General features: G+C 55.9%; 1 protein-coding gene across 2 annotated transcripts in view; it reads left to right on the forward strand.

Moving 5' to 3' along the window:
- Nucleotides 1-16,793, forward strand: part of LRFN5 (leucine rich repeat and fibronectin type III domain containing 5) — a 45,839-nt gene extending 29,046 nt beyond the window's left edge. Inside the window, exons 2-4 of one of the 2 annotated variants that reach the window (XM_082058777.1) lie at nucleotides 7,428-8,835; nucleotides 9,419-10,131; nucleotides 16,487-16,793. In XM_082058777.1, the coding sequence (XP_081914903.1) occupies nucleotides 7,448-8,835; nucleotides 9,419-10,131; nucleotides 16,487-16,596 (2,211 nt within the window). In that variant the 5' untranslated portion in view covers nucleotides 7,428-7,447 and the 3' untranslated portion in view covers nucleotides 16,597-16,793. Of the gene's footprint in view, nucleotides 1-7,427; nucleotides 8,836-9,418; nucleotides 10,928-16,486 lie in introns of those variants that run through there. The other variant, XM_082058776.1, reaches the window with a different exon arrangement.
- Nucleotides 16,794-17,611: the final 818 nt, after the last annotated feature.

The following is a 17,611-nucleotide window of genomic DNA, read 5'->3' on the forward strand; positions in this document are numbered from 1 at the left end:
GGGGGTGATGTCTGCACGGTCATGTTTGCTCTGGGCTGCCTTCTGCTTCCAGCATCAAAGCGCAGGATGAGATGTCCCAGTGATCCCATTTTGTGTGGCAGATCCCGTGTTTCCCGTTCGCGACACCGGTGCTCACCAGGTGACTTTGCAGCAATTGAGCTCTAATACTGCAAACCACCAGTGTCCCTGTCCCTCCACACCCCAGCGCTTGGTGCTTCTCCAGGGCTGGGTCAGGGTGGTCCATGTGCTCGGGCACGGGACACCCGTCCCGGCTGTCTCTCGATTCTCTTCGGGAATGTGACAGCCCCTCACTGCTTGGCTGCTTCCAGGGCAGACAGGCAACTGAGGAATGTGTAAAATTAACAGTAGTAACGAGCTTAGTGTCCTTCTGACAGAGCCCAAGATGCAGCCTTTCTTGTGCCACAGCAAACCCCCGAAGCTGCTTTGGGCTGTTATGTGTTTTTCCAGGTGGGTGAGGAGCTGCACACCCAAAATAGCCAGTTCTTCCCCTCACGTCCGTGTCAGCGCAGTTGTCCACACGGGTGCTTGTGGGTCCCTTCCTCTGGTGGTCCGTCAGCAGGGACTTCAAAGCCCTCAGTGGAGGGTCTGACCAGATTGGCCGTTTGAGGCAGCGTGATCGCTGCTGCCTATTCAAAGCCACGAGAACATAAACTGGGAGACTCAGGTCACGAGGACTAGTAAGTAATTGTGGATCTGCATGTACATTTATAAATGAAAACATCTGAAACAGCTGACCAACTCCATGTGGAAGGTTTTTTGCATGTGTGCTTGAAATCTGCTGGCAACTCTGTGAACTATTTGAAAACCTCAACAATGAAGTGTGGTAGGATATATTGTGAAATATGCCAGAGCCAGCCATTAGGAATTAGGGCAGCCCCAGCTGTCCTGTCTCACCCACGTGCCAGGACAGTGGTGGGATGTGTTTGGAACGCTGAGGGGTGGTTCAAACCCTGTGCCGGTGTCTCTCAGCGGTAGCAGTGGCCGGTGACAGTCACACTGGTACCTGTTGTTTCCATTAGTCCCACGTGAGCAGTGGGGTCAGTCCCTGTCTCACAGCCCTGGCTTTAGGGGACGTGTCCGTCATGCCCAGTAAGTGCTGGTTGGCTTCTGCCCGGCGGCGCCAGCGTCCCTCCTGAGCTCCTGGTGTAGCGCTCGTGTTGGCCTCTGTGTGCTCCGTGCCTCTCACCTGCCAGCTCCATCCCTTCCCCTGGGAACACTGTATTTTTTCTAACAGGTTGACATTTGCACTCTTCCTCAGAAGTTTATCTGTGCCAATTTAGTAAATGGTTAATTGATTAAAAAAGCAATTAAGAAGTTAATATACTGACAGAGTGGGCATTTTGTCCTGCTATAAAGTAATGACTGTTCATTATCTCAGCTGTTCAGGTGACACTGTCCCAGACCAAAGCTGAGGGCAGCCGGAGTCGGGGTCCCTGAGCTGGTTCTGGCTGCCAGCGCTGCTCTCTGCTGCGCCGGACCCCGGCTGCACAGTGCTGTGTGCTGGTGGCTCTGCCAGCCTCGGGAGATGCTGGGGCGTGGAGACACTGACCACAGTGGGCCCAGGCGCTGGAGAGCTGCCACAGCTCTGGTGCAGTCGTGGCCCTGTCTGGAGAGCTGCCACAGCTCCGGTGCAGTCATGGCCATGTCTGGAGAGCTGCCACAGCTCCGGTGCAGTCATGGCCCTGTCTGGAGAGCTGCCACAGCTCTGGTGCAGTCATGGCCCTGTCTGGAGAGCTGCCACAGCTCTGGTGCAGTCATGGGCCCGTCTGGAGAGCTGCCACAGCTCCGGTGCAGTCATGGCCATGTCTGGAGAGCTGCCACAGCTCCGGTGCAGTCGTGGCCCTGTCTGGAGAGCTGCCACAGCTCCGGTGCAGTCGTGGCCCTGTCTGGAGAGCTGCCACAGCTCTGGTGCAGTCATGACCCTGTCTGGAGAGCTGCCACAGCTCCGGTGCAGTCATGGCCCTGTCTGGAGAGCTGCCACAGCTCCGGTGCAGTCATGGCCCTGTCTGGAGAGCTGCCACAGCTCTGGTGCAGTCATGGCCATGTCTGGAGAGCTGCCACAGCTCCGGTGCAGTCGTGGCCCTGTCTGGAGAGCTGCCACAGCTCTGGTGCAGTCATGACCCTGTCTGGAGAGCTGCCACAGCTCCGGTGCAGTCATGGCCCTGTCTGGAGAGCTGCCGCAGCTCTGGTGCAGTCGTGGCTGTGTCTGCAGACCCGCTGCAGCTCTGGTGCAGCCGTGGCTGTGTCTGCAGACCTGCTGCAGCTCTGGTGCAACCATGGTTGTGTCTTGGCATGTTGCTCCTGTGCAGGGTTCCTGTGTGGCTCCATGATGCTCCATGGGCCCTGGTGGGCTGGAACCGTGCCGCGGTGGGCTGGTGGGAGATCCACCTGTCCTCCTCCTTCCACAGCCCCGGGCAGGACAAAAGGGCCAAACTCCAAAAGGCAGAAGTGTCCCCTGCCCTTGGACTGCAATGGTGTGAGAACACTCACCTTCACCTCCCCTTGCACCTCGTCTTCTGTCCTACTTTGCCCTCCTTGCTGCCATTACTTGCTGATTTAAGCATCCTCTGCCTCTGGAGGCTCTAGTTTGCATCTTTGCTGTCCACAGTGCAGCATTGTGGTCATGTTATTTCTTTCTGGAGAAAACCAGTTGATGTTCTGCCTCAGACAGAACTGGAGAGGGACTTTGTGGCTTGGCAGAAAGGTCACTCCAACCTGAGTTTCCAGCTCCGGCTCTGTGGCTGCTCACAGAGAGCTGCGGAGGGTGGGATGTGCTGGTGTAGTCCTTCCCCAGGAGCGCAGGCAGCAGACGAGGGGTGCTCAGCGCTCCTTCCAGCTGCCGTGCCAGTGTCCCGTGCCGGCCCTGGCCCTCCGAGGGACAGCGTTTTGTCCCCAGCGTGGCTCCCTCAGCCACCTCCTGCTGAAGAGCCGCTGCCAGCGCTGCCGCCGGGTCCGGCTGCTGCCGGCACCCCCAGCCGCTCCCCCTTTCTGCAGCTGGGGAAGGGGCCGCCTCACCCTTCATTTCCAGCACGGTGCGAGAGCAGCAGCTTTGCTCTCCAATGTCAGCCGGGCGCATGGATCAGTCTAGAGCTTACTGATACCAGTTCTGCTTTCTCTTGAAATCTCTTTAATTAAAATAATGGTTATTGTTCACTTTAATCTTGCCAGTTTAGACCTCATTACAGGGAGAAAAATTGCCTCCCAGAATGCGCTGGTTTGCAGGCGTATTGTTTGCAGCTTAAGGCTGGAGGGAAATGGGAGCAGCTCGGTGCAGCAGCTCATTAGCCAGCTGCCCCGGCGCCGGCTGTGCCGTGGTGTTTGCAGGGGCGGCACCTCTAGAGCGCACCTGAGCATCAGGCACACCAGAGGAGCCGGGAGCGAGCGCCATTTGATGTCCTGTGGCTTTCAAAATTCCCAGAGGTCAGAGGGGCTGCAGCTGTGTTTGTTTGAAGCCATTCAACAAAGACTGTGCCACAGTTATCTCCTCCGTACCATGCCTCCCGGTGGTGATTAACCTGCTCGGTCCTACACCAGGCAGTACAAGCGTCAGGGAACCAAACCAGCTTGTCCTCCTCACAAAGCCATAGGCAGGCTGGGTGTCGAAGGAGCTGCCTTGCGGCTGAGGGCTCCTTGCTGCCCATATCGGGAGATGTTGCTCCTCATTGGTGTGAGAGGCCTTTGTGGCTGCTGGAGCTCCTCATGCTCACCGCTGGGGCAAGAGTGCTCCTGGCCTGTGGTCCTGGCCCGTGGTCCTTGTCCATGGTCCGGGCCCATGGTCCTTGTCCCTGCTCCTGGCCCGTGGTCCTTGTCCGTGGTCCTGACCTGTGGTGCTTGTCTCTGGTTCTGGCCCATTGTCCTGGCCCGTGGTCGTTGTCTGTGGTCCTTGTCCCTAGCCCTGGCCAGTGGTCCTTGTCTGTGGTCCTTGTCCGTGGTCGTTGTCCCTGGCCCTGGCCGGTGGTCCTTGTCCGTGGTCCTGGCCGGTGGTCCTGGCCCGTGCAGCGGCTGGGCTGCCAGCAGAGTCCCCGGGAAAGCTCTTGGTGAGGTTCTGTCATCTCGGTGTTTATGTTTTCTCAGGTGCTTTGTTTCCCACTCAGCAGAACACTCAGGCATGTTTACAAACCATTGACCTTTGTGAAATTGAAACTCCTTGTTCTCTGCTTAAGTACTTTTAGCAGCTCCTGTGCTATATATCACAGCATCTTCATTTATATGCACCCATTTTAGCACGGCTGCAGGATGCCTTTGGTGACTGGTGCCAGCCATTTCTCCATCCTTCATCCTCAGCAGGTGCATATCATCTCCTTCTAGACTATTTTTTTTCTCCCACCATGAAATTGCATTTGCAAAGACCTTGAAAATCACAACTTCTGCCGAGGCCTGAAGGGGTAGGAAGGCAGTCAATAGCTTCTGTCATGACCTTAGTGATGACAGATTATGTCTGATCCAGGCACCGTATCAGCAGCTGGCTCTGAGCAGCTCCTGGTGTGTGTGTTGGGTTTCCCCGGCACGTGGACTTTGTGTAGCACCTCCCATCTGAACAGAATCAGATGCAGTGGAAATCGTTTGCTAATTAATTACTGTCTCCTGGATCCCGCTGCTTCCGTGTGTTATGTAATTCACAGTATGCAAATGACCCTTTGTAGCTTAGACACTTCAGCAGATGCTGCACTAAGCACCATAAAACCCATTGCTCCCAAAGAAGACAGGGGCAAAAAACTCTGGCAAGCCACACCTCTGGAAAAGAAGCAATCACAGCCTGGTGTACATGACATTTAATTCCCTTGTCCCATGGATCAATTCCAGGCAGAAATTTCAAATTCATTAGCTCTTTACGTGACCTCAGTTTGTTACTAGAACTGGTGGTGGTAGTTTATTGTCACAGCCCACTGCCAGACAGGGCCCTGTGGGGTGTTCAGGTGGTGCTGGGTGGGGGGCTCTGGTGTGGCTGTGCCCGTGGGGTCACTCCAGCTGTGCCCCACACAGTGCAGGTTGCTCCAGCTGTGCTGTGCATGGGCTGAGGTCACTCCAGCTGTGCCCCACGTGGGCTGGGGTCGCTCCAGCTGTGCCCTGCGTGTCCTAGGGTCACTCCAGCTGTGCCCCGCGTGTCCTGGGGTCACCCCAGCTGTGCCCGGTGTGGACTGGGGTCATGCCAGATGTGCCCCATGTGGACAGGGGTCACTCCAGCTGTGCCATGCGTAGCCTGGGGTCACTCCAGCTGTGCCCCATGTGGGCTGGGGTCGCTCCAGCTGTGCCCTGCGTGGCCTGGGGTCACGCCAGCTGTGCCCTGCATAGGCTGGGGTCGCTCCAGCTGTGCCCTGCATGGCCTGGGGTCACTCCAGCTGTGCCCCATGTGGGCTGGGGTCACTCCAGATATGCCCAAGAGCTTTGGGATGGCTCCCAGCACTCCAGCAGTGATAGCCCATGCCTGCAGTGCCATACCCAGTCAAAGATCTCGTTTTTGTTGTTTTACTCCAATGTGGACTTAAGAGCTGGAATCAGTAGTCATGAAAACCCATAGTCTCCAGAAGGATTAGAAAAAACATAAATTGAAAAGCAGGGTTTAGAGGCTGATATTTTCATTCACCCTTTTTGCAACTTTATGTTGGCTCCTCTTACTTTGCATGGCACTGTGGATGGATTACGGACAGACTGGGCAGTAGGAGCAGTCATTATTCTCACGTTATATGTCTTTAAATATCCATGACAATTCAAGACTCCTGCTTACGGCTATCTGTGAATCTTTATTTTGTTTTAGATGAGCTTCATTAGTACATTTCTGGGATGATAATGTGTCTGAGTAATCTGATCTGTACACGTATAGTTCTATCAGTCCCAAAGGGAGCCGAGTGCTTCATTTCCGATGCAGAGTCCCGCTGGGGTCCATGGCTACACAAGTTCCCTCAGAGACGAAGGTGCTTCTCAGCTGGACTGTGCCCCCACCCGCCTGCCTGCTCCGTGGGGGAGCATCCACCGACCCACCCACCCACCGCTCCGTGGGGGAGCATCCACCGACCCACCCACCCACCGCTCCGTGGGGGAGCATCCACCGACCCACCCACCCACTCCGTGGGGGAGCATCCACCGACCCACCCACCCACCGCTCCGTGGGGGAGCATCCACCGACCCACCCACCCACTCCGTGGGGGAGCATCCACCGACCCACCCACCCACCGCTCCATGGGGGAGCATCCACCGACCCACCCACCCGCTCCGTGGGGGAGCATCCACCGACCCACCCACCCACCGCTCCGTGGGGGAGCATCCACCGACCCACCCACCCACCCGCTCCGTGGGGGAGCATCCACCGACCCACCCACCCACCGCTCCGTGGGGGAGCATCCACCGACCCACCCACCCAACGCTCCGTGGGGGAGCATCCACCGACACACCCACCCACCCGCTCCGTGGGGGAGCATCCACCGACCCACCCACCCGCTCCCTGGAGGACCATCCAGCAATCCACCCGCCCGCCGCCTGCACCAGGGGACCAGACACGGGGCTGCGCGGGAGCAGGTGCTGTGGCTCTCGTGGTGTAGTCACTGATGGATGATTTAATTTAGCTGGTGTGGGCACTGCTGTTCTCGTCCTTGTTTCCATCCTCTGTGAGGATCCCGATCTGGCGATGTAAGAGATAAGGCTAATTGAACTGTCAGGCTTTCTGGGGGAAGAGTGCATGCAGCGCTGCTGGCTGCGGCAGCCAGGAAAACAGAGATGATCTAAAATTAGCCCATGTTCCATTTTTATTTAGATCCCTGTTTTTGTGGGGGCTTTTCCTGTTTGGTGTTGTGGGTTTTTTTTATTTGCATTTTTTGTCTTTGAGTGACATAAAATTAGCTCCTTCTGAGTTTATTCTGAGAATAGCATTAAGAGCTTAAATGTTAAGTGGAGATGGCTATAAACCCATTGAATTGCCATGATTTAGAGGTCGCTGAGAGTTTTAGCTTAGCAATTAAAGCACACAGGAAACATCCCTCATTTTTGGTATGTAAACGGCACGATGGCAAAGTGACTCGAGAGCCGAGGTCGGGAGCGTGTCTGGGAGCCGGTGCCTGGGTGCTGCTCGGCAGGATGCGCTCTGGCAGCAGGGGCCCAAAAGCCACCGCTGACCCCGTGTGCGGAGACACCAGCTGCTCCCAAATTGCTTTGTCGTTTGTATTAAGTGTCTGGGTGTCTGTGTATGTCTGTGTGTGCAATCTTATGTATTTCTCCATTTTTCTTCTGAACGGGAGTACAGGAGCTCTTATGTCAGGATGTGGAGAATGATCAAGACATCAGGTAACAAGATGAGGATGACACACTGTTGCCTGAACCTCAGTTTCATTATCTAACCACAGGCAGTTTTTCTTTGCTTAATGTGGGATTTACTTATCTTGCAGAGACTAACACACATTTGCTCTCGCTTACAGGCTCTTGAACCGGATCTACAATGGAAAAACTGCTTCTGTTTCTGCTGTTCATTGGCATAGCGGTGAGAGCTCAGATCTGCCCCAAGCGCTGCGTCTGTCAGATTTTGTCTCCGAACCTTGCCACCCTTTGTGCCAAGAAAGGGCTCTTGTTTGTTCCTCCCAACATCGACAGGAGGACCGTGGAGTTGCGGCTGGCAGACAATTTTGTTACAAACATTAAAAGGAAAGACTTTGCCAACATGACCAGCCTGGTGGACCTGACGCTGTCCAGGAATACAATCAGTTTTATTACACCTCACGCGTTTGCCGACCTGCGCAATTTGCGGGCTTTGCATTTGAACAGCAACCGATTGACTAAGATCACCAATGACATGTTCAGTGGACTCTCCAATCTTCACCACTTGATACTTAACAACAACCAGCTGACTTTGATTTCTTCCACTGCTTTTGATGATGTTTTAGCTCTTGAGGAATTGGATTTGTCTTACAACAATCTGGAAACCATCCCCTGGGATGCAGTGGAGAAGATGGTCAGTTTGCACACTCTCAGTCTGGACCACAACATGATTGACCATATTCCTAAGGGGACCTTCTCCCACCTCCACAAGATGACCAGGTTGGACGTCACGTCTAACAAACTGCAGAAGCTACCGCCTGATCCTCTCTTCCAGCGAGCTCAGGTACTGGCAACCTCAGGAATTATCAGCCCCTCGACCTTCGCGTTGAGCTTTGGTGGGAACCCTTTGCATTGCAACTGTGAGCTTTTGTGGCTGCGGCGCCTCTCGAGGGAGGACGACCTGGAGACCTGCGCCTCTCCCACGCTGCTGTCGGGCCGGTACTTCTGGTCCATCCCCGAGGAGGAGTTCCTGTGCGAGCCGCCCCTCATCACCCGGCACACCCACGAGCTGCGGGTGCTGGAGGGGCAGCGGGCAGCCCTGCGCTGCAAGGCCCGCGGGGACCCCGAGCCGGCGATTCATTGGATTTCACCTGAGGGCAAACTGATTTCAAATGCGACGAGGTCGGTGGTGTATGACAACGGGACGCTCGACATCCTTATAACGACGGTGAAGGACACGGGCTCCTTCACCTGCATTGCTTCCAATCCGGCGGGGGAGGCCACGCAGACGGTGGACCTGCACATAATCAAACTCCCCCACTTGCTGAACAGCACGAACCACATCCATGAGCCCGACCCCGGCTCCTCGGACATCTCCACTTCCACCAAGTCGGGCTCCAACGCGAGCAGTAGCAACGGGGATACTAAAGTCAGCCAGGATAAGAAGGTGGTTGTTGCAGAAGCAACATCCTCTACCGTTCTGCTGAAATTCAATTTTCAGAGGAATATACCTGGGATCCGTATGTTCCAAATCCAGTACAACGGTACTTACGATGACTCCCTTGTTTACAGGTAAGGCCGCCCACCCCGGCCCTGCGGGCTCTGCCGTGCCGCCCTGCCCCGCAGCAGCGCCGGGAGCCTCGGGAACGCTCCTGCACTTTTCTGCTCACAAATAAAGAAATTAGGTTGAGTGATGTTATTTTTAGATAATCCAAATGGACCTCTAATCCTCTGAACTAATCTGATTGGCAGGAAGGTTGTAAAGTTAGATGAGTTAAATGGATCTGAGCACTCCCGGCTTTGTGAAAACACAGAGTAAAGGTGTTGGTTAAACACGCTCCTCGCAGCACTTCTGGCATGTCCGTGCTGGCGTGCTGGAGTGCAGAGGTGCTGTGCTGCCGCTGTCACAGCTATCACACTGTTGTAAACTCTCTTTGCTTGGTAATTTCCTTTAGGTTTTGACGCGGTCGCTCTCACAGGGGGCTCTGCCATTCGGGGCGTCAGGTGCCGACTGCTGCGCCCCGAGGCAGGGCAGGCGCTGTGGGCACGGCGAGCAGCCCCGCGGGCGGCACAGCGGGGACCCCAGCCCTGGCGGTGCTCACCGCGGCGGCTGCGGCTCTGCCGGGGTCACTCACACTCCTTTCCTTCTCCCCAGAATGATACCTCCCACAAGCAAAACCTTCCTGGTCAACAACCTGGCCGCTGGGACTGTGTACGACCTGTGCGTCCTGGCCATCTATGACGACGGGATCACCTCGCTGACAGCCACCAGGGTGGTGGGCTGCACGCAGTTCACCACCGAGCAGGACTACGTGCGCTGCCACTTCATGCAGTCCCAGTTCCTGGGCGGGACCATGATTATCATAATTGGTGGGATCATCGTGGCCTCCGTGCTCGTGTTCATCATCATCCTCATGATCCGCTACAAGGTGTGTAACAACAACGGGCAGCAGAAGGCCACCAAGGTCAGCAACGTGTACTCGCAGACGAACGGGGCGCAGAGCCAGGGCTGCAGCGGGGCGCTGTCGCAGTCGGTGTCCAAGCAGGCTGTGGGGCACGAGGAGGGCGTCCAGTGCTGCAAGGCTGCCAGCGACGGCGCGACGCAGCCGCCGGAGAGCGGCCCCAGCCAGGACTCGGCCACCTCTACCTCCGCTTTGCCTCCCGCCTGGACTTCCAGCGCTTCTGCGCCCCAGAAGCAGAAGCGAAAGCCGGGGCCAAAGCCAAGCAGCGAGCTGCAGAGTGAAGCTGTCAGCAGCATCGAGTCCCAGAACACTAACAGAAATAACTCCACTGCCCTGCAGTTAGCTAACCGTCCCCCCGACTCTCTCGCAGGGGCCCCCACGTACAAAAGAGCACAATCAAAGCCAAGTAAGTTCCTCACCTTGCCGGCCGACGCGTCCCGAGCCAAGCGCCGGCTGTCGCTGGGCGGCGAGCTGCTGGAGCCCCGGGCCGCGGGCGGACTGCGCTCCAAGCGGAGCATGTCCATGAACGGGATGCTGGTCCGCTCAGACAGCTCTGGTGTGGATAGCGGAAAAGCAACTTTCTCCAGTTCTGAGTGGATATTGGAAAGCACTGTGTGACCTTTTCTTTTCTTTTCTTTTCTTTTTTTTTTTTTAATTTTAGTTTTTATTTTGATGACAAACAAATCACCAAACGTTGTGTGAAACTCCCTCTCCTGGGGAACTGGATTTGGAAGTCCACTGTTGTCTCGCTGATTAATGGCTTGTTCATGCGGGATTCTGTATAAGCCACCCAGTGCACACAGGGTTTTATTTAGTTTTCATTTGATTTGATTTAATATCAAAACCGAAGGCAACATTCAGAGATTTAAAAAAAAAAAATTAAAAAAGGAAAAACAAGATAAAGGGGTGAAAAGAGCATGAAACAGCACCAGTGCCTTCCCTGCTCTAGGACTGGCTTCCTGGTTCTGCACTAGCAGAAAACACAAGAGAGAGTTTTCACAGAAAAAGCCTTTTATAAAGGAAATGAAATTTCCTCCAAACTAACGAATAACCACTTCTGGATCAATCAGTAAAATGCTATTTTTAAAAATGGTCAGACTATATATTTCTTTTCCGTGACAATGGTGTTGCCTTTGTTTTTAGGCAGATGCTGTACAGAAACAACAACGCGGTGTTGTTATGTTGTGTAAAATAAAATATTCACTCCGTACACCAGCCAGCCTCGCGGTGACTGCCCGGGGCCCGCGGGTGCCACCTGGTGGGTCCCACCACGGGGGCGAGGAGGAGGAGGAAGGTGCTGGGATGGAGGGTCGCTCTGCTCCTGCCGGGGTCTGCCTGGCTGGGGCTGGTGCTGGCGGGCCCAGGCGGTGCCCGGGGTGCTGTCCCGGCAGCGCGGGTGCACGGCGGTGTGACCCGCGGGCCAGGGGAGCCTGCGGCTGATGTGGGAGCAGCCCCGCGCCCCCGCGCAGCGAGGGCATCGGCGCAGCCTGCAGAGCTCCCTGGCAGCAGCACGTGCCCTGGTCGAGCTCCGGGTGCAGTAAACGTGCCCTGGTCGAGCTCCGGGCACAGCGCCGGCACCTCGGGGTGCAGGGGTGCGAGCCCACGGGGCAGCGAGCGGGGCCAGCAGGTCTACCCCTGGTACAGAGCTGTAGCAACTCTTGGTGAGCGGTACGACAATGCCATCTCCTTTCCTAGGCCTTTTGGGCATATTTTCTGTGAACTCTATGGTTTGTTCCAGTTCTCTTTAATCCCTGTGCACAGTGAAGGGACTGGAAGATGGTCTCATCTTTAACCTGCTGTTTGATTGTGGTGCCTTGTGGGACAGAATAATTTCAGAATAATGTAAGGACGTAACACACAGCAATAGGCAATAGCAATTGAAGACCCCACGTGAGGATGGCAGACGTGCTTCGGCTGCTCTGCGTATTCTAAAGAAAAGTCTACAATTAATATTAATTAAACTTATACAGTCATCATGTTTAAATGAGACAGTTAAACTCTGCAATGTTAGTGCATTCTCAGGTGCCAAATAATAGGTTTGATATGGGCTTTGTGGCCATTAGAGTGATAGAATAGTTAATTTTCACACTCTATGTGCTTGTACTTGAGGGCAGTGTAACCCAAGCAGATGCCTAAGGATGCTCTAACCAGGGCAGCCGGCTGGCCTGAGAGAGTTGTGGCAGGAATGTCCCATGGCAGGAACGTCCCATGGCAGGAATGTCCTATGGCAGGAATGTCCCATGGCAGGAATGTCCTGTAGCAGGACTGTCCCATGGCAGAAATGTCCTATGGCAGGAGCATCTCATGGCAGGAATGTCCCATGGCAGGAATGTCCCGTGGCAGGAGCATCTCATGGCAGGAATGTCCCGTGGCAGGAATGTCCCGTGGCAGCCGCATCCCTGGCAGCTGCATCCCTGGCAGCCGCATCCCTGGCAGCCCTGTGTCTCTGCCTCTGGGGGGACATGCACGAGGTGACCCTGTTGCTCTCGGCCACCCTGGGTCGCTCTCAGTGGTTTTACTGCCTGTTGTGGAAAAGCAGAGTCTGGGTGAAGGTGGCGTGAAGGACACAAAAACAAGAGGGTCTCTCTTAAGAAGTCCTTTTACTTCCCTTGAGAAACGCAGAGACCAAAAGGAAATGAAGCCTCAGAATACCTTCCTGCTGGAAAAGTAAAGAACAAGTCCCTCAGATGTGTCTGTAGGTCCTCGTTCTTGCCGGGGGCCGTGTGCACAGAACGCAGCTGTTGGACGGAGCAGCTCGGGGCCGCGCTGTCCGAGCGGTGCCAGGCGTGGGCACGGCGCGGGTGCCGCGGCGAGGAGCTGGGAGCTGCCGCACGACCTGCCCCTTGCGCGGGGGTGTGGAGGTTGCTCTAAAGGTGTTCGTTTTTATTGTGCGTTTTAAAAACATCCAATGAAAAAGCTTTATATGTTGTCTAAAATTGGACGTAAATGTGTCTAATGTTTTGTGAAAGTGCTAAAATATTAACATCTTTGGGGGATTTAGGGAGTTTTATTTTTATATTTTTAATTTTTTACTCAAAGGAATCATTTTCTAAACACCAAAGCTGAGTGTTCTGTCCACAGCGCATCTGTATAAGCGGCTTAGAAGGACCATATGTTGCTGCGTTTGATTTAATGCTCTGCTAATAGCGTAGAACAGTTAAACCTGGGTATCAGAGGGCTCGTCTCGTGCAGCGTTCTCTCTCGGGCAGAGAGGAACGTCCCTTGGGCACGAAACCTGCCATTTCCACTGCAGCAACTGCAGCAGGACCCTGCATTTCATTCAGGCCCGATTCAGTCAAAGTGTGGGAAGCCTTGTGAAGGAGGAAATTCTCTGTCCTTTCTGTTCTGCAAAACCAGAGGTTTCCAACAGTTGGAAGCAGAAAGTGCTGCAATGCTCCTTGATCAGAATAACGCTGGTGTGTTTGTGTTCGGAGTGCAATACTGCAATGTTTTCTGGTGCTTCCGAAACGAAATGTGGGTTGAACAAGCGCGAGCAGTGTCCCGTGTGGGCGGTGGGTGCCGGGGCGCAGGGCAGTGCCGGGGTGCCGGGGGTGCGGCGTGTCCGGGGCTGGCCGGGCTCTGCCGTCCTGCACCCTCTGCTCCCTGAGGGGATGCTCCAAAACAGATTAACCGAGCTTCTAGCCATGAGATGGTGTCTGTTTTCACAAGCACTGGAAGAGGAGAAACTACTGCACAAATTTGTTTACTCTTATTAAAATTGCTGGCACACACTTTTTCTCACACCTTTTCCTCATCCTTTAATCTGAGTGTATGTGTTGTGTTAAAGAGGGCTGGTACAAACAATATCTGGATAGAGAAGCAAGGGCTTTGTTGGGTGAAAAGGTTTTGTGTTAGTTGTTTTCTGTGCTGCCTTTCCACTTGTGTTCTGGGCATGTTCTATACAGTGAATATATGGTACTGCTCCGCTCTGGGTGCCAATGTGGGTTATTTCTGCCAGCGTGTTCCCATGCGTTGGCCCAGCAGTCCCCGCTGTCTGCACTACTGTGGGTGCTGCCTGCACCGCTGTGGGCGCTGCCTGCACCGCTGTGGGTGCTGCCTGCGCTACTGTGGGTGCTGCCTGCAGTACTATGGGTGCTGCCTGCACTACTGTGGGTGCTGCCTGCACCGCTGTGGGCGCTGCCTGCACCGCTGTGGGTGCTGCCTGCACTGCCGTGGGTGCTGCCTGCACCGCTGTGGGTGCTGCCTGCACTGCCGTGGGTGCTGCCTGCACTACTGTGGGTGCTGCCTGCAGTACTATGGGTGCTGCCTGCAGTACTGTGGGTGCTGCCTGCACTGCCGTGGGTGCTGCCTGCGCTGCCGTGGGTGCTGCCTGCACTGCCGTGGGTGCTGCCTGCACTGCCGTGGGTGCTGCCTGCACTACTGTGGGTGCTCCTGCCGTGGTGCTGCCCCAGGTCTGGCTTGTCCCTGCCGCGGCAGAGCTATGGAGGCTGGACACTTGCTGCCAGCAGCACGGGACACTCCTGCCTCCCGGCACCACGAGAGCCCGGCCGGTCGCTGCTTTGGCACTGCACAATGCGTCTCTCAGTGACTCCTTGTGCACCTGGCGCTGAGCATCATGCGCTGGCGCCGTGACACTGAGCTGTGCCAGCGACAGTCCTGCCACAGCCGCTGCTCGCTGTGCGCCCTCGAGAAAGTGCAGTGTAGCCATTCCTGTGCTGCTGCGAAACTGTACCCAGAGCCACCAGGGCCCCTGCACACAGAGGCGCTGCGATGCTTCCTCCAGTAATTGATTCAGCCAGCAGAAATAATGGCCACAGCTGCTATCACTCACTATCGCTTCTCTTGTATTAATTGAGAGGAGCTGCAGTCTCGAGGTGCCGCTCGCAGAGTGGCAACATCTGTCAGCGTTGCAATGGCTCAGGAACATTTACTGTCCTGTTCTAGGGTGCTGCTTGCAACCAGGGATGTGCTATTGCTCTCCTAAAACAGCAATAACAACAGCCATGAAATCACACCTTGCTTTTTCCTGGTAATTTAGTAATCCTAATGTTGGTCAAAGTTCTGATTTAAAAGAAGCAAACCATGGCAAAGTTAATAGGTCCTGCTTACAGAAAACATGTCTCCCGTCGGGCACCTGCCGGGGGGCCGGTTGGCACCAGCCCACCCTGCGCGGGCAGCAGCCGTGCCTTCCCTTCCATGACCGCCCGGTTAAATCAGCTCTGTAAATAAGAAAACGTGCCCTGTTCTGGCTCGGTTTGAACGCGGCTGCGGTCTCGCTTTCGCAACAGTGCAGATGTCCACGAGACAAGAGTGTTAGTGGGGCTGAAGGGGTGTGGGTTAAAGCACCGACACCCTGGCATCAGTAATACCAGACCAATAAAAGGCAAGTCCTACTGGTCTTGCTGACTGTAGACTTTTAGTGTAATTGATTTATTCACAGGAGCTGGGTGCAAAGGCTGCTGCTGCAGAAAGGAGGAAGCTTAGCTTGCAAGGAAGGAAACTAAAAAGGGAAAACAGCAAACGTAGCACGTTGCTGGCTGCAGAGACCCCACCTTGGAAGCTTTGTACGGAATGAACAGAATAAGCTCCTGTTTTGTTGCGCTGGTGCAAGCACAAGCTGGTACAAGAACCTCAGGTTCTTTCGAGCACTGCACTTTTGAAAGTTGCCTTTTATAAACGTGAAAGTCAAGAACAAGCCATTGCGCCTGGCTGGGTGCTGAGCTGGTTTTCCTCCTGACTGCCAGTTTTACATATAAGTACCAGATTGCTTCTCCAGAGCACCCACTGTGGTTTGCGTGTGAGCCACGCAGTCTCTGCAGGGGAAATTTCCACTGGGAGAGGGAAATGAGAACCAGTAAGGGCTGTGGCCCGGCCCGCTGTGGCCCGGCAGCACCCGCCTGCCCGGGCTGCTGCGGCGGGACCGGCAGACGTGAGCCAGGGCTTGGCGCAGCCAGTGTGTGGGCAGCCGGAGCTGCGACCCGCAGCAAACCAGGGATGAATTTAAACATGGTGTCTAGTTCGCATTTACATACCACAACTGCACCTTTGCATTCCCTCAGGTAAGTGGAGCCGCACCGGGGTGGCAGCGAGCGCCAGGCGCGGTGGGACCGCGGCGAGGCGGTGCAGCTGTCCCCAGGCTGCGTGCTGCGCCGTGATCGATGGGAACTGTGCGGGACCTCGGGGCAGCGCAGTTAAACATCTGCACATTCTCTCTGCAGTGATTTTCTCTTGCATGTAAACCTCACCAATGCAAGTGCTGGATTCGTGCCCACCCATGGCTCCGTCCTGGTGTTTCAGTTCTGTGCAAACCTCTGAAACTATGCAAAGGGTTCAAGTCCCTGCCATGGAAAAAGGCTTGGCCTCAGTGAGGGCAGGAGGAAATCTAGAAACTGGAAAACTCTCTGATTCTGGAACAATGAGCCTTACTGCTTCCATTTTGGGGATTTGGGAGTTTTTTGTTAGTTTGCCTTTCCCGTCAGCAGCAGCGCTGCTGTGCCAGCTCTTCCAGCCGGTGGGGCTGGCTGGCAGCTCACCAGCCGCAGGCCGGGATGCTGGGTGCCATTGACTCTTCCTCCCCTTGGCTGTGCCCCGGCTCGGTCCCCACAGTGCTGGTGTGGGGGCTGGACGCAGGTTCTGCCGCGGGCGGCTCCCGGTGCTGCCGGCGCGGTGCCGGGCTCAGGCGGATCCTGCCCAGCCCCTCCCAGCGCCAGCGGCCCCGCGGCAGCTCGGCCCCGGCCACGGGGAGGGCTCGGATCCCTCTCCTTCTCCCCTCACTGTCGCTGTTTTGTCTCTTTGCACAGAAGCTGGGGCTGATCCACAGGACGCCTGCCCACCTCCGCTCCCCGAAAACGTTGCCACCGACGTTCTTACTCGGCAGAAAACAATACGATTCCAACTCACTGAAGAGTAATGTGTTGCACCACGCTCAACCTGCCGAAACCTTTACTTGAAGCTGCAGCCAAAGCCGAGAGGCCGTTGAGGTTGGCTGCGTGGGATGAACTTTCTTCCCCCGTTCACAGATTGCCCGTGTCCCATCTGCCACATTAAGTCTAAATACCTGTTTTTCTGGTGTCCAAGGTTTTTATAAAACTAAAAATTATGGTGAAAAATCTGGTGGCAAAAGCTGCAGTCCCAAGTCATGTTAAATGTCGCCAGTCGTGAGTTCACGAACTGTAAACGTGGTAGCTTATATCACCTGAACAAATAAATGTTTTACTATGACGGCGTGGCCATGTTGGTTGATCCGAAGGGTTTTCCCGGTGCAGGTGTCTGTGCATGGGCTGCTTCCCCGTGCCGGTGTGCTCCGTGTGCCCGGCAGGGACGGCGGGTCACACGTGTCCCTGCAGCGTGGGCGGGCAGGGGCCCGGGACTCTGTGCAGCGAGCGGCAGCGAGTCCTGCCTGGCACAGCCCCAGCCCTGCGCGACCGGCTGGCTCAGGCACCGGTGCCGCAGCAAAGCCACCGACATTGGCCCTTGGTGCCGGGCAAGGGCATGGGCTTGGAGCAGAGAGGGGCACCTGACCACCCCTGCCCGCTCTGGGGAAAGCCCTGGAGCTCCAGCGCCACTGGCCCTGCTAAACCCCCTCCGGGGACCAGGCTGCCCCTCGCGGCGCTGGGCAGGGACCCTGCAACGTGGTGGGTGACAGCACCGCAGGGTCCTGCAGCCCCCTGTGCTGGGAGAGCACCGAGCACTGGTGTGCCCCCAGCTCCTGTGCTGTGTCAGTCTATCATGGGACAGCATGGGGCAGGGGACAGTGGGGACTAGCCGGGGCTGCAGCTGTAGTGGGGACCAGCTGGGGCTGCAGCCGTCCCATGAGAGGACAATGGGGACCAGCCGGGGCTGCAGCGTCCTGTGGCTGCACCAGCCCCTCCGGCCACACTGCCAGCCCAGCCAGACAGCGGGTCGCCCCGTCACGCCTCGCTTCT

The sequence above is a fragment of the Streptopelia decaocto genome (genome assembly GCF_964273445.1).
Source record: "Streptopelia decaocto genome assembly, chromosome: 7".
Classification (NCBI taxonomy): domain Eukaryota; kingdom Metazoa; phylum Chordata; class Aves; order Columbiformes; family Columbidae; genus Streptopelia; species Streptopelia decaocto.